The 16,947-nt window shown below is 40.1% G+C and overlaps 1 protein-coding gene and 1 long non-coding RNA gene across 2 annotated transcripts in view; one reads left to right on the forward strand and one right to left on the reverse strand.

Moving 5' to 3' along the window:
* The window catches only part of LOC118562532 (F-box only protein 3-like), a 36,595-nt gene extending 34,180 nt beyond the window's left edge, over positions 1-2,415 (forward strand). The window contains exons 8-10 of the mRNA XM_036134961.1: positions 1,721-1,789; positions 2,076-2,147; positions 2,327-2,415. Of these exons, the coding sequence (XP_035990854.1) occupies positions 1,721-1,789; positions 2,076-2,147 (141 nt within the window). The 3' untranslated portion in view covers positions 2,327-2,415. The remainder of the gene's footprint in view (positions 1-1,720; positions 1,790-2,075; positions 2,148-2,326) is intronic.
* Positions 2,416-8,721: 6,306 nt separating this feature from the next.
* Positions 8,722-12,871, reverse strand: LOC118562526. The gene is made up of 4 exons (XR_004930644.1): positions 12,830-12,871; positions 11,230-11,590; positions 10,720-11,135; positions 8,722-9,190 (listed from the first exon to the last, which is right to left on the reverse strand). It is a non-coding gene; the product is annotated as an uncharacterized LOC118562526 (long non-coding RNA).
* Between the last annotated feature and the right edge of the window lie 4,076 nt (positions 12,872-16,947).

Genomic DNA, 16,947 nt, shown 5'->3' on the forward strand with positions numbered 1-16,947 from the left:
ATGGTTTTTAAACATTGTTGCTATGGAACGTGCAACAGCGACTCGAGTTACGCTGATCGGCCGCATATGAAGGATGTTTTCTTCAAGACTGCCAAGGAGAAATGTGTGCTTGGTACACCGGGGCGGTCGGCCTACACAACAGTTCAACCCGGAAAAAGTTACCAAATTCAAGTACATATGTAGCAAGCATTTTGTCGGAGGAAAGGGCACAACCGAAGAACATCCTGACCCAATTCCAGCGACATCAAGTCAAGGTAAGAGTATTTTGGTGGCCGACATGTTAATAAAGTAGCGCCTGCTACCATGACAGCATATAGGCTATCATGGTAGCAGGCGCTAACATGATAGCCTGCTACCAGGATAGCTTACTCAAAAACATTTCAAATGAGACAAACATTAAACATATACCCATTCCTGGACGGTGATTGCAAACAACAACAAAAAAAAAAAACGGCCGACGCTGCCATGATCGCCGCGCAGGAAAAAAAACAAAGCTTACCGTTCATCAACTCGGCCAGTTTTCCGGTCTTTTTAAGCCCTCGACACTCAAGCCATCGTTTGAGCTGAAGGTTGGTGTGTTCTTCCACAGTGCGACCAGTAATCCGTGTGCCTGGGACATCGTCTTGGGAAAGTTTAACGGCTGTAAAGTCGGTCATATCGCTGGTTCTGTTGCGCTTGTAATAGCTGGGTAATCCGTGCGTTCTCTCCTGTATGTCCTACCTAAGCGGCAAAAGGGACGTTGCTCTTGAGACGGTGACGTCACGTGCGCGGTACCGCATTGCCTAGGGTGACAAATGTGTTGGGGGCGCCCTCTAGCGTCGCCCTTAGGCTTACTTCCCATTATTCATAGAATTACAAAAAAGAGCGAATTAAAACATGTTTATTAAATATATGATCATCCTATGGCGCCCCACAGCCACACGTTTACTTGTCAACCTCATTATTACATTGAATTGATGATTATTATTGCCGATCATTTGATAATTTCCTAATTGTGGGGTGGGGGGGGGGGGTCACGTTACGTTAGGGCTCACCAGGGTCCGAAATTAACACTCGCCAGTCGCCAAATGCGAGTAAATTTCCCGTTTGGCGAGTGAATTTCAGAGGGCTTGCTGCCACATGGCGAGTAAATGTTTGTACCAAATAAAATAAAAAATAACATAAAAATGATGAAACCCGTATGATCCGTTCACAGCTCTGTCCATCCAGAGCTCAGTCTAGACCCGCCTTCTGCGGTGCTGGTTCAGCTAATTCACATTCAGAACCAGTCATGGCTGAACGCTGGATCAGAAAACAGATCTGCTAACCAGATACAGTCTAAAACGCCAATTAGTCTGTTTATAAGTTTCGTTCTTATTTATTCTGATTTTTTTAACTACCTGCGCTGCGGCTCTGTGCTTCACCGCTCTTTCTGCGCCTCCCCCGCCCCCCCTCTCGGAGCAAGGTGCTTTTATCAGCGGCCAGCCTTCAAAACGTGAATCGCTACGTTTATTGTCCTTCCACTTGTACCAAAATGTCCCAATTAAAGTCAATAGGAGAGTCAGTGACTGTTTTTCATGGGTTTCTCACTGTTTTACCGGGGCTTTTACTGCCTGAAATATCCGACTTTGTTTCCATGCCCAGTGTTTAGTGGCACCAATGGTGATAGTGGTGCTGTTCACCCTTCTGCACAGTTCAGGAATATACTAAAATGTATATGTTTTCTTGTTTTTCTTGCCAGATGCACTCAGACAATATTCACAGAGGCCAGCACCTGCTGATCATTCATGTTCGCCTCTCTCTGAACTTTGTAAGTACACAACTATTGTTGCTGTTATTTGTATTGTTATTATTATTATTAGCAATTATTACTTTTATAATCACATCACATTAATACTACTTATTGTAATCAGTAGTATTATTTAGCCTTCAAGCAGCCTAATAGTAATAATAGTGGTGGTGGTAGTAATTGTAATTTATCTACAAGTTACATGGTCAGATAAAATGCATTTGTACAATGCAACTATGTGGTAGGAATATAGAAATGACCAAATGCAATTGTGTAACAAACAGCATAGATGAACTGTGTTTAATAGCTGCAGGAGAAGGGACATCCAGTAGTACTCCAGGGACCAGTGCCACACAGGCCAACACACAGCCTGCTTTAGGTGAGATCATTTTTAATAGTATTTATTCAAGCCACATCTATACTTTAAAGTACAATAGAACATTTTTTAGCATGTATCAAAATGCAATAGCTTCTTTTCTTAAAGAAGTTTAACTACATTCATGATAATTTCACTTATTAAACCCCGCTTGTCTGGCTATACAATATGCTTGAATACAGGTGATGAAGATGAAGGGACATCCAGGACCACACCAAGCACTCTGGGCGCCAGTAACACACAGCTGAGACCAGGGACACCCAGCCGTAAGGTAGTTAGTCCTTTAAATAACTAATTCAAGTCTACAACCATCTGACAAAATATACTAGAAATGAAAACACATGGAAATCACAATAACATTCCATCCCTATGAAAGTAATTTCATCCACAGTTTTATTGAACACCACTGATCAATGGAGGGGGGGGGGGCGCAAAACTCAATCTCGCCTAGGGCAACCAAAGGGCTAGAACCGGCCCTGAGGGGGTGCATCAAAGGTTTGTTATGAATAGAATCAGAGAACCCGATATCAGCTAGACAGAGTTTAATTCTAAAAGGTTAATTGCAATAATGAATTGTGGAGGAAGATTCAGGCAGACAGTAATGAACAGGAGCTCAGAGGATGCAGGTTGGGGTGACTGGCAGAACCAGACAGGTGAAGCAGGCAGTGGCAGACCAGAACCAGAGATGAAAACAGGAGATGACCAGAACAGATGATGTGGACCGAGGAACCACCAGAATGGGCTGAGCAAGCAGCTGGAACGCAGGGGGAACAAGGCAGACTTTGAGTAGCACACAGGCAGTGGAAGCACACATCAGTGAGAGCTGAACAAGAGCAGGAAATAGAGACCAGTTGGCAGAACACAGAAGAAATGGTGGAAACACGGTGGAAGTGCACAGGAGGCAAGACAAGATGTTCTGTCCCAGAAGAGTTGGCTGAGGCATGTATATGTAGACCCGGGAACAGGTAAGCAGAGTTGTAACTGATTAATTGTAACTGGTGGAGCTGATCAGGTGGTAGGGAGACAGCAGATCTGATTGGATAATGAATAGAGGCTGATAAAAGGTGGAGCATGGAGTAAAATAGTCAATCCAAAAAGTCCAAAACGAAACCAAACCCCACAATCGTGACAAGGTGAGGTTACATTTGGTTGGAAACTCAGTTCATTAACTACAGGTTGGACAAATGTGTTTTAAGATCCAACATATACCAGTAACAACACAGAGCTCAGCTGGAAGCTAACTAGAATTTTTCTTCTGTATAAAAGGCCCTGAAGTTTGTTACTTTAATCCTTAATTTATGAAACACAGGTACAAAATTAATCAATTAAAGCTGCCAATGTTTTGTGTTTTTTTTACAGACAGCGTTTATCAAGGGGGGACTCTTTAACATCCTGAACAATTTGAAGAAAGAAAAGTTTGAGGACTTTAAGTGGTACTTAAAACAAGAATCATTGGACAACTCCCCACCAATCCAAGAGGCAGAACTGGAGAACGCTGAGAGACGAAATGTTGTGGATTTAGTAGTGAGTCGCTATGGATTAGAAAGAGCTTTAGAGGTGATGGAGAGGGTTTTAAACAAAATGGGCGAGAACAGTCTGGTGGAGGAAATACAGAAACTAAGATTAACTTCAAATTGAGTAGCTGACTGCTGGCATTTCCAGATTAAGGCCTTGAACCTTATACAATAGAATATTTCCCACACATTGATTTTCAAAATAATATCCTAAACAAGAAATCCTTTTCATCCACACAAGCCAACAGAATCTTAAAACAAAATCATGTGGTTCCTCCGTATTTGGATGGTGTAAAACAGCGATTTTTCTTTGCACCCAAGTGTATTTGAGCTGTTGGGCTTGTAAAAACAAACAAGCAAAAAGCATCTGAACCACAGTAAAAATCAGCACATCACTGAGCAAATACATTTTTCCTCCATTGCATAGCTGAGACAGTAACAATGGGCACACACGAGACTTCAGTGTTGCGTTATTTGTTTCAGACTTTGATGCACGGGAACATAAAAATTCTGTTGCCCAGAGACAAATACAAGGATTTGTCAAATCTCTACTTCAGAATTTTTAGAAATAAACATTTGTAGTGATGTGAAAATGAGTTTTTATGTTGATTAAAAGCCAAAACGCATAAAATTGTATAGTTTTCCCAGATATCTGGCTATGTGTGGATTAGGCCTAAGATTGAACATTTTAAGAAGTTGTAAAAACATATTAAGGCTTCATGGACACTTTGGAGGATGTTTTAAGCTTTATAGGAGGAAGAAACCTACATAGTTTATTCATAAATCTAATTTGTCATTATACCAGCATATTTTAGGGGGAAATGATTAAAGCTGCCATGGACCGACTCTATAAGCCATTTCATATAGTTGATATAGCTGAATATGTAAATCCTCCAAAAGTTGTTTTGTCAGGTCAAATGTCCATCCTCAATAAAAGGGTTGGCTGCAGTAATGATGTTCAGCTATTTTTATTTTATTCATGTACAACCTTTTAAATCGTCTTGTTGCTGAAAAGTGCTTTATAAATAAATGTGCCTTGCCTATTTTCAGAGTTAGGGAGTTCATTGGTTGTGATGTTTATGCTAATTAATCTAAAGCCCAGGAAGGACAGAGGCACTAGAATAAGATATTTTTTTTCTTGCTGACATGGATTATTCTGGGGGGTTGCTTTGATAATTTTTATAAACTCTTTTGTTTCTTTTCAGGTTATATTTAGCAGTGAAATCTTCAAATGATGTACTACCTCTATCGTTTTAATAAAGCATTTATTAAAGCATTTAATAAAGCAGATACCTTGGTCATGCCGTTCTTATTTAATTATTGATTTGTTTTCTAACCGTTATGTAACAGCAGATCCACAGGTGAGAAATCAGACTTTTCTCTGTTAGTTTTATTAAAAGCAGCTCCACAGAGACTCAGAGGAGAGATAGTGATGTTAACAGTTTCCACAAGAAGCTACAGAGAAACCAAACAGAGGAACACTTTCTTACACTTGTTAAAAACCAATTGTGAAAAACTCTCTTCAGCTTGTCAAAGTCTTTAATAAAACTAAACCTTATCTCAGGACATGTTTAACTCAAGAAGCGTTCTCTATTCTCTGCTCCACCCAGGCAGATGTTACCAAGCTTTCACTATTTTTAAACTCTTTAACTTTCCTGGTTTACCTTTGACAGACGTAACAAATTAGAGTTTAGATCTCAGAAAAGCTAATCAGCCCCCAGGCAGTTTGACCAGTTGATCTACTAAAAGATTCCTCTTGTTTTAAGCTATAATTCATAAACTTAACTTTAGCTTCACTAAATCTAAGGCTCTCTATGGTCACACTGGGAAATGAACATCCAACCACTTGAACACCAAACATGTTTTCTAACCTCTAGAGCTGCTGCTCAAAGACCAAAGTCTCACAGGTCCTCGTGTTTCTTTCCCCCCAGGAATCAAACAGCTGTTTGGTTTTAAGATTCTTGACCTGTAAGTCAGAGTCTGCAGAGCACAGAGAGGGAACATGTCTCTCCCCCCCCCCCCCCCCCCCCCCCCCCCGCCCCCACACACACACACACAACCAGGTGGAACCTTTGCTGGTCCAGGTACCTGGAGTGGGATTTTAACCAGAAACTTCTGATCAGTCATGGATTCTAGCCCACAACCTTTCATTTGGAAATTTGAAATTAAACATTTTGTCACTGTTAAGATTTGAGCCTCCAAACCTAAATGTTCAACCCTTTTGCTGAAATACAATAACAATAATTATGTTTTCCAATGGATGTTCCCACTGTGTGGTGTCCAGGGAGGCATTCTGTGTCTGAGGGCATTGAGCAGGAACCCAGAGGTGCAGTCGGTGGGATTCAAACCGGGGAACTTGAAGCCTTTCCTGAATTCAAGCGTCCTGCTCCAACCACATGGTCAACACTCTCCTAATTTGGTCCAAATCCAAATTTAATCTCTCAGATTAATCCCAACAACACATAGTCACGCAGCAACATTCAGATCGGGATTGGGTGGTTCTCCACTTCTTTAACTGTAACATTCCAGGTGAGTCAGTCCTTTGGTTTGCTGGTGCGATACCGCCACCTAGTGGATGCTGCAGAGATTACACAGTCCAGGTGTAGTTTCCACATTTCAACGAGGAAATGACGGATGATGCATCTGTGAGGCACACGTATGGGGCTAAAATAGTAGCTTTAACATTTGCAAATGTGTGTGGAGAGTTGTGTGTCTGTATCTCGATTTGTGCGTGTGCAGTGGGATTTGTAAATGTGTGAGAAGATTTGAGTGTCTGTACAACAATCTGCAAATGTGTAAAACTACTTGTGTGTAATCCGTTTTGCAAATGTGTAAAAAATCCACAAATCTGTATTCAGATCTGCAAATGTGTACAGAGATTTGCAAATGTGTAAAAAATCCACAAACCTGTATTCAGATCTGCAAATGTGTACAGAGATTTGCAAATGTGTAAAAAATCCACAAATCTGTATTCAGATCTGCAAATGTGTACAGAGATTTGCAAATGTGTAAAAAATCCACAAATCTGTATTCAGATCTGCAAATGTGTACTGAGATTCGCAAATGTGTAGATCAATCTGTAAGCACACACAGAGACACTTGTGTCTGAAGTGTTTTTGCTTCAAGACCCAGAAATACAGACAAATCATTGGTTACAAGTCAAGCGGTTTTTCGGTTGGCTCTCTTTACACACGTGATTTTTGCTACTGTTCTGCCGCGTGAGATGCACAAATGCGTGGAAGGATTTGTATGCGTATCTTTTCGATTTGTGTCCCCTTGCGCAGACTCACAGGCTCAAAGGCTCACATACTGCCCTGAGCGCAGGCTCACAGGCACACAGGCTGCCTCTTCCGGCTGTGGGAGGTCACGTGACTTTCAAGGATTTTACCAAAGCGTTTTGCTTCCAGACGGCTGATAAGGCAACTTGTTATAACTATATAACTTTCTCCCTTTAACGGCAAAGGTTTCTTGTTTTAATGAGAGACTTATCTTGCTAAAACCAGATAATTGTCTCATCATAACAACGCAACATACCCCGGCATCAGCTCGCGGGATATTTGAGTGTCATGGAGAAGAGGAGAGACGGAGGGGCGCCTTTTATTTCTTTTTAAAAAGTCGTCATTTGTCGGAGGAATGTATTTCTGCACTGAGGAGTGACAAGGTAAGTCGTGCATATACAGCAAGTCCTCTACTTGAAATTTTATCAATTCGGCAGTTATTTATATTTAACAACTATGCTATGGAAACAAGTTGCAGCCCTGTAGTACAGTCTCTGGCTCTGTTTACACGGTGAAAACAGGTTTGCGTTGCCTTTGTACTCTCCATTTACACACTACAAGGTTTAACTGTTGCTTAGGGGGGCTTTCAGCTATAGCTGTGGGTTTATTTACAACAGTTTGCAGCCGAAACAGTCCTCCGCCAGCCGCTGTTTTCTTCTTCTGGGCAATTTGACCCGGAGCTTCAAAAATCACAGCACTACTAGTGGTGCATCATGGGAATTACACCGTTTAAGTACTCTAAACATGGCCTGTGACTGCAAAAGTTCTTCATGGATGTTAATGAGATAGGCTGACAAAAAGATATAGAGATACGGATAAGCAGCTTAATTTTTTTAAAACATGTCATGCATACAATCATAAATTCTGCTGTAAAGACTAATAATTGTGTGCTTAAAAGAGTCATTTTAGTTTATTTCTTTTTTATATTAACCATAATTTCATTGTGCTTGTAGACATATCAGCTATAGCAACCATGGATGATGAGAGCTTGGTCATCTACATTCCCACCTATGCTGACAGAATTGCCACCCAGAGATTTTGCTTCGAGTTCCAAGGGAAAGGTGAAAGAGGTGTCCTTCGACAGACATTGCTTGAAAAACTCTTTTCATGCAAATCTTCATGGAAAAAGTCCAATTTGATCTAAAATGTTTTTGGTTACAGGTAATACCACTATGTAATATATTTCAAAAGAAAGTTTACCATTTGACTCAAAATGGTCATGTTTTCAGGAACATATGGAAGTGAGCCACAATAGAGTCAGTTAGCTTTTGTTTTTGCTGACAAAGATATAGAGCAAAAATACTGATTAAAAAGATTACTCCAACAACATTGTGAAATACAAGTTTTGAAGTCAAATTATTGCTGTTGCTATAAAGCTTCTTTAAGGTAAAAATTCTGAAGCATGTGTTTAAACTGTACTGATTTTCCTTTTCTTTCCATAGGGCATTATTTTTCTTTTATATTCTTCAAAGTTGATTTTAAAATTGATAAATGCTTTGAGTGCAATAGTGCCCAGATTTCTAACAAAGACTTTTGTCTGTTGTATGTAAAAGGATTTTCTCATGTTCATTTTTGAGATCCATGTATTGATCTTTTTAATACTCATAGATCATGTTCTAGTTTGGTCATCTTCTGGAGGTAGAAAACTTCCTTTCAAAAGGATCTTTCAGAGCACTTGTTAAAGGTACTTTTAATGTATGTTCTTCTGTGAGTTGATGTAACATTGGAGTATAATGTTATGTTTCTAAGGAAAGAATGAGTTGGTTTGATCACAAACCATAACACTTCATTTTGTAATGGGTTTTTACCAAAGATTCATTAAAGGTTTTCATATATCATTCGACCATATCGTCATTGTGAAACAGTACATAACTTGGGTCTCAGTGTTCAGTAACAGAGAACTATAAGTCTTGCTGTGATAAATATAAAAAGTATGTCTTGAATATAAGGAGCAGTGGAGGGGTTTACAGAACATGTCATTTAAACATTTTGTCCTACATGACAGATTACAAGGCAAATGTGAAGTTAGATTTCTTGTTATTGTCCTAATATATGTAGCAGCATATATTTGCTGTCAAACACAACAAGAATCACAGAAAATATAAAACCTAGCAGCAAAATTCAAAAAGTTATGTACATCATGATGAAACCTTTAAGTACATGGGAATCGAAGAAAACAGAGGTCTGTTTTTTCCCCCTCCATCTGTATTTCTTTGACTGCCTGTCCTTTATGGGTTGTGGGGTCTGCAGCTGCCTAATAGGGTGTTTTCACTGACGTCACTGGCCAACTTCCGGTCCGCCATATTGGGTGGCACACTTCCTTATCTCTAGTTGTCTTACACGTATTATCGTATCGCGAATGGATAAGTACGCCAGCACGCTAGAGCGACCAGATAAGGATGTATACCTGAGGAAATGTTCCGTGATCGACCATATGGACCCCTATGCCCTCCACGGTGCCTTGTTTAGCCGTAATCCAGATGATTGGCCAAATGTAGAGCACGGCGACATAGTGCATTACCTGGTGTTCAGTGAAAACCCTCTGCACACTCTTGAGGAAATGAGAGCTTACAAGGGTCTAGAGGCTCACAACCAGTTCACATCTGGTTATGTACATCAAGGAAATCGCCATCATACGTGGACGGGTGAGTTTTAATAAGATGGTAAAAATGTAAACAATCCGACGCAAATGTGTCGCATGCTTCTGCGGTGGCTGGCGGCCGGCGGCGGGCGGTGCGCGAAGGCGCACCGCCCGCCGCAGGGCGGACGGGCTCTGGGCTGATCGGCGCCGCTCGCGGCTTTAATTATTTAAGCAGAACAATGACCAGTGCAAAATTAAGTTGTATTTACCGTATTGGCGCCGGTAGGAGCTGCAGATCATAAAGCCAGCAAACAGTGGGAACACAGCAACTCGTTCAAAGGTAAGCTGCGCTCATGCTAGTTTAGTAGCTGCTAACCGTCAGTGCTAACAACCACTCGCGCATGTAATGTACTTTTAACTTGCTGCTGTGTGTTTCAAACGTTTAGAACACACTCTCATTGACATCGGGATACTGTGGAAAGTTATGTTCGGTCGACTTACAGCCGCGATCCAAGCGAGCCGACGACTCTTTGTTATCGCTTACAGTTGTTCTCCGTGGTTGCGCCTCCAGGCAGGAAAGCGGTGGAAAATTAATCTGTTTCTATGTTTTTCCCATGGCGATCATGTGTTGCGCTGTTACAGCCCACAATACAGCAACGGTTTACCATGGTTGAAATCAAGTTAAGGTGAAATTAATCAAATTAAAACACGGCTGAGAGAGGGAGTACAGTACGCGGTAGTAATAGGCAGTAGAGGCGGCGGAGGCAGTCAACATGACAGCCGCGGAAAATAATAAGTCATAACGCCCAAGCCCTATTATTAATATATTCTTCTTATATGTTTTAAATACTTAACAGTTAATTACCTGTGACAAAGTGAGCACCGCAGACTCTGGCGTATTCCAGCTTAACACCGTCCAAATCGGACCTGGATATCCGTGTCAGCCATAGGTGACGGCGTTGTTCAGACAGCTGTTTTTTTTTTTCACACTGATTCACTATTACGGATGGTAGGCGATAGAAAGAGCGTTGATCTCCACCTCCACGGGCCGTGCAACCAACCATTAAACACGTTTTCCCCATTGTTCACTTCCAATACTGCCTAAGGCGTCATACAACGCAGGTCAACAGTGCGAAACGACTGCCACCCAATATGGCGGACGCGCTGAGTAGTCACGTGAGCGTGACGTCAGCTGAAAACACCCTATTCTGACTGTGTGGGAAAGTGACAGGTTCATTCTGGACAGGCTCACAAGGTCATTTGCTCCACAAACTCTTTTTTTTACAAGAAAATATCACACGTGTCACAGGTTTGTACGTATATAAGCTCTTTAAAAATAAGCATAACTCAATTGTTTCATCATGTGTGGACGGTGCATGAAGAAAGTTCTCTGTCATCAGAAGGTATGATACTTCGAACTCTCATCACGTGTGAACGGTCCTCTGAAGACGTTGGACTGTGCAAGTTTCCGCCGCTTGCTCAGAAACCTGTTTGAGATTGTCTTGTTCACCAAAAAGCCGTGGAAGGGTATACATCATGTAGGACCGGCAACTTGGAGCAATAGTATCTCTAATCTTACGAATTATGTTCCATAAGTGAACCACTTTAAGAGTTCTTCCTGAAAGACAAGAAAATAAACAAGTTCTTAAAGTACATACTCCATATTTAAAAGCATATATCATATAGTATTTATCTTTTACATTCAAACATACCTCAGTGATATTTAAACAGGTGAGCAGAATTGGCTGCTTATCCAAGAAGTCACCAGTAAAGTAATCTGTATTCTTCAGTTTTTGAAAAAGGTTCATCCAGTACTGTGCACAACGTTTCCTTAAGAAATCCCACCAGCTGTTGATGTGCTGGCTGTGGGTGCTGGATCCCACAATGAAGTAGTTTTCAGGATAGCTGTCATCAAGACGCAAAAATCTTTGAATGTCTTTCATTGTACCATTCTCTGTCTCCATGTCTCTATGAATTCTGGCTGTGGTACCCCCTCTGTTACTGCTGGAAGAAAATATCCAGCAGTAACTTTTGGACAGCACCATCCATGTATTCAGCTTTAGAGATGCCAACCTGTAAACACAGCAGAGATTTTGTTATCGTTCTTTCAAGTTTTTTATTTTAAACAAAAGGTAAAAATAACAATGTATTCTTTCTAAAAATTGAGCACGTTAGTTCTGCTAAATGTGAGAATCTAACTTATTCCAAATTCAAAGTTTTCAAGTATTTAAATTTTGTGTCAATTTAAATGCACAGGCATTCTACGATGCAAAAGAGAACATTCATGATTTTCTGGCTGTATTTTTAATGTAGCTATCTTAATCCTGGTCCTCCTACCTAAATGTTTTTGTTTATGGGAATTTTAAAAAGTACTTTTACAGAATTCCCATCAGAAGAAGAATAGCTACTGTTTAAAATTGTGATTAAAGGTTAGACTGGATCAATGTTTAATTGCTCAAACCTAGACTACAATAAAACAATGTTGTTGATTAAGATTTGTTTTCTTTTCTGAGTAAGTTTAAAAAGACATCAGAAAAAACAAATGCAACAACTAATAAACTGAGAACAGTTGTGCCTTGCTGCCAGGTGCTTTTATTGATAAATTCCGATATTAACTTTTGAATTTGCAGCAATAATAATCGATTATCAGTTTTTGCTTTTCTCCTTATTAAAGCATAAAGCAGTAGTTGACTGGGTTTATTAATGGATCTGATATAAATAGCTGTCCTTTACTGGCTTGTGAATAGTCACATTAGAAAGCTCTGTATTCATCACTTTGTTTTGACACAATAAAATATGGATAAATGTAGCTTTATCTAGCCTCACTTTTATTGTGTAGAATACACATACTTTTAATTAGCCTTACGAGTTTCGAATTAAAATTTATTTTAATTACATTTAATTCAAATACATAAAGGCATAGGTACATTAGCAGTCACAGGCCCTGTTTAGAGTACTTAAACGGTGTAATTCCCATGACGCACCACTAGTAGTGCTGTGATTTTTGAAGCTCCGGGTCAAATTGCCCAGAAGAAGAAAACAGCGGCTGGCACCGCGGAGGACTGTTTCGGCTGCAAACTGTTGTAAATAAACCCACAGCTATAGCTGAAAGCCCCCCTAAGCAACAGTTAAACCTTGTAGTGTGTAAATGGAGAGTACAAAGGCAACGCAAACCTGTTTTCACCGTGTAAACAGAGCCAGAGACTGTACTACAGGGCTGCAACTTGTTTCCATAGCATAGTTGTTAAATATAAATAACTGCCGAATTGATAAAATTTCAAGTAGAGGACTTGCTGTATATGCACGACTTACCTTGTCACTCCTCAGTGCAGAAATACATTCCTCCGACAAATGACGACTTTTTAAAAAGAAATAAAAGGCGCCCCTCCGTCTCTCCTCTTCTCCATGACACTCAAATATCCCGCGAGCTGATGCCGGGGTATGTTGCGTTGTTATGATGAGACAATTATCTGGTTTTAGCAAGATAAGTCTCTCATTAAAACAAGAAACCTTTGCCGTTAAAGGGAGAAAGTTATATAGTTATAACAAGTTGCCTTATCAGCCGTCTGGAAGCAAAACGCTTTGGTAAAATCCTTGAAAGTCACGTGACCTCCCACAGCCGGAAGAGGCAGCCTGTGTGCCTGTGAGCCTGCGCTCAGGGCAGTATGTGAGCCTTTGAGCCTGTGAGTCTGCGCAAGGGGACACAAATCGAAAAGATACGCATACAAATCCTTCCACGCATTTGTGCATCTCACGCGGCAGAACAGTAGCAAAAATCACGTGTGTAAAGAGAGCCAACCGAAAAACCGCTTGACTTGTAACCAATGATTTGTTATAAACACTTCTAAAGGCTTAATCTGTTGGACCCACCTCCCTGGTTAAGAGAACAAAGGCCGCTCTCCCCTGACACAAAGGGAGCTCACACACCCCTACACATACGTCCGATTTCAGCCCCAGACGGACCACCCATCCTTGAAGACCATTGCCTTACACAGAGGAGACAGAGCAGCAACGGTTAATGACAAAATTGTCTTGGTGCCCAACTCATGCCGTTCCAGGAATTAATTTCTCCTTTACATTTTGTTCAGAGTGCCTAGTTCACACACTCTTTGTTGGAGTTTTCAAGTACAAAAAAAAAGGCGATCAGGGAACACCATTGTGAGGACACCCTGGCAGGCTTTGATCTGAAGGTTTGACTGGAAAATGTGGTCATGGTGGTGGGGACATTTAGACTGTCTTGCCACAAAAAGGAAGCATTGCCATTTCTACCAAAAAGAGAATAATATCACAAATACTAAAGAGAAAACACTGTTTTATGAGTTGGCATTGATTCTTAAAGCAAAGATTTCATCGAAGGAAGTTGCTCTTATTTGTAGCATTTGGAAGATATTTATTTCTGGGTCTTGAAGCAAAAACACTTCAGACACAAGTGTCTCTGTGTGTGCTTACAGATTGATCTACACATTTGCGAATCTCAGTACACATTTGCAGATCTGAATACAGATTTGTGGATTTTTTACACATTTGCAAATCTCTGTACACATTTGCAGATCTGAATACAGATTTGTGGATTTTTTACACATTTGCAAATCTCTGTACACATTTGCAGATCTGAATACAGGTTTGTGGATTTTTTACACATTTGCAAATCTCTGTACACATTTGCAGATCTGAATACAGATTTGTGGATTTTTTACACATTTGCAAAACGGATTACACACAAGTAGTTTTACACATTTGCAGATTGTTGTACAGACACTCAAATCTTCTCACACATTTACAAATCCCACTGCACACGCACAAATCGAGATACAGACACACAACTCTCCACACACATTTGCAAATGTTAAAGCTACTATTTTAGCCCCATACACACGGTCGCGCCGGTAAGATTTTAAAAAGATTTTAATCTCTATGATTATTATTGTTCTTTTCTTTCTACAAGTCACAAAGAAGTAGAAAAAGTTTAACGTAGATTACCGAGAACAAGGAAAATCGTTCAGGATGAAGGAGCGCAGCTTGAAATGAGATGGGGTGTTATTTGATTACTCAGCTGGTTTGCATGATCGCATTTTAATCAGCAGGAGTTTCCCAAAGTGGAGGTCTGGACCCACCTATGGGTTTACAAGATGAATAAAATAAAAAAATGCATATAATTATTTCACTCTGTTTATTTCATGGCTCCCATGCTGCAATGTTATCATGACAATGACATTTTTATATTTCAATTCATATTTTAAAAGGTATATTTAATTATGTCATGGGACATTTACGGCAGATTACCAGGTAAATTAATCTGTCCACAAAAATATCCACAGCTGTCCAAGGCTGCAATTGAGGTAGCTAATCATGCCTTTTGTTAGCACATACCTGTGAAAAAATACTGATATATATTAAAAACAACATTTAACTATTATTATTATTACATTAAAAATAACCAAAGGACGCAGAGGATGATTTCCGAGGGCCTATCTGCAAAGTTAAACCATGAAAAACACTGCAACTCATATTTCTCATCCGTCTCAATAGGATAGAGAGATTAACGCTGAAATAATAAATGTACCACCATAACAGTGCTGATATGTGATGCAGTGGTTAAGTAAGATATTGTTACGCGGATATGGAATTGAAATGGTCTTATAGGTTTAATTTAATGTGTTCAGTTGCATTCAGATTGTTTTAACTGCTCTGTTTTCTGTCAGGATTCCCAGGGCTTTCATTATTTCTTGTAACTCCCTGCTCCCCTGGTTAAGAAAGCTCAGTTAGTGGATATCCAGTGTAATGTCTGGGGTAAATTCCTGCATAACCTGGCTTTTCCATTTCAGAAAGCCCAGAAGCCTGAGTCACATTATTACAATTACTCTGTGAAACAACCTTGCTCAGTAGCAGAGTTGTTTGGGCAAACTCTGAGGTTTTCCTACTTTTTAGCTGAGATCTGCGCAAGGAAGTGTTTGAAAAGGCCTGTCCTTTTCTGGAGGAGCCTGTAGAGGCTGGACCCCAAATACTTTATAACATCTCTGTCAGGAGAGGCTGATCAGACCACGATTAATTGTCTTATCCTTTCTGGATTCATATATTTTCAAGCATCATCTTTCACCACTGTCAATGATTTATCTTGATATTTTCAGCCCGCACATCGCTTTTATAACACAGCGAGGGGACTCTGAGTTCTGAACACTTTCTTTGTACTGCTCTTCGTTTTTATGCAAACGGAAGCAGAAAATCTTTCAAAGCCGCTGTATGTCTCGTTCTCAGAAATGTTAGTGTTGCACTGCTCCGTAGTCAGAGACCCACGAGATTAATAAAAGAACCAACAATGCAATAATTTATTCTGTATCAAAGTTCAAGTCTGCCAGCTCTAATGTTCCTTTCATATATTTTAGGTTTAATTTGCTGCATGGCATTCACATTCCTTCCTTTGCATGTTTTTGAGGATTTACCCCCACTGCCAGGGCCACGCCCTTTCTTTATTCAAATAAAGACACTTTACTTTAACTTAAAATATAAATTTAGCCTACATATATGATATAGTTAAAATAAAGTGAGGTTGGCACAAATTATACCCCTACAAGAAAATCAGTGTCAGGTAGTTTTTTAGAAGGATGGGTGAAGCCAATCATTCACACCATCCCATCATTAAATCCAAATGTTGATAAGATAAGATAAGATAAGATAGTCTTTATTGATCTCACAATGGAGAAATTCACTCGTCACATCGGCTCATACAAGAAGGTGCAGAGTAGGGAAGGTGCATTCAATTATATACAGTGAATCTTCATATATACAATGGATCAGAAAGAATACCAAAAAAATACAAAAAAGAGGAAATAGGAATGGGCATATGATGTCTCATTTACATTCTTAGTGGTCTATATATATATATATAAACATATCTATATACTTAAATATATACATATATCTATGCGCCTACTTACATACGCACCTACGCGTATGTACGTGCATATACATTGTATACATTTGTACATACATACATACATACATACATACATACATGTGGGCTGACTTATGTTCAGGTGATGATAGCAGCAGAAGTCACTACATCAGGATTATTGCACGGGTTGTAGGACAGTGTATTAAATAGATTATTGCACATTGGTTATTGCACATTAATTATTACAGTTATGGTCACAGTTATAGTGCAGCATTGTAAAATCTTATAGCAGCAGGAATAAATGACCTCCGGTAGCGCTCCTTTTTACAGACAGGATGTCTAAGTCTTGCACTGAAGGAGCTGCTCAGCTCCTCTACAGTCTGGTGCAGCGGGTGGAAGGTGTTGTCCATGATGGATGTGAACTTGGACAACACCCTCCTCTCAGCTACTTCCTCCACAGAGTCCAGAGTGCAGCCCAGGACAGAAGTGGCCTTCCTCACCAGCTTATTCAGCCTCTTTCTGTCCCGCTCTGCACTGC

Source organism: Fundulus heteroclitus, unplaced genomic scaffold (genome assembly GCF_011125445.2).
Source record: "Fundulus heteroclitus isolate FHET01 unplaced genomic scaffold, MU-UCD_Fhet_4.1 scaffold_96, whole genome shotgun sequence".
Lineage (NCBI taxonomy): Eukaryota > Metazoa > Chordata > Actinopteri > Cyprinodontiformes > Fundulidae > Fundulus > Fundulus heteroclitus.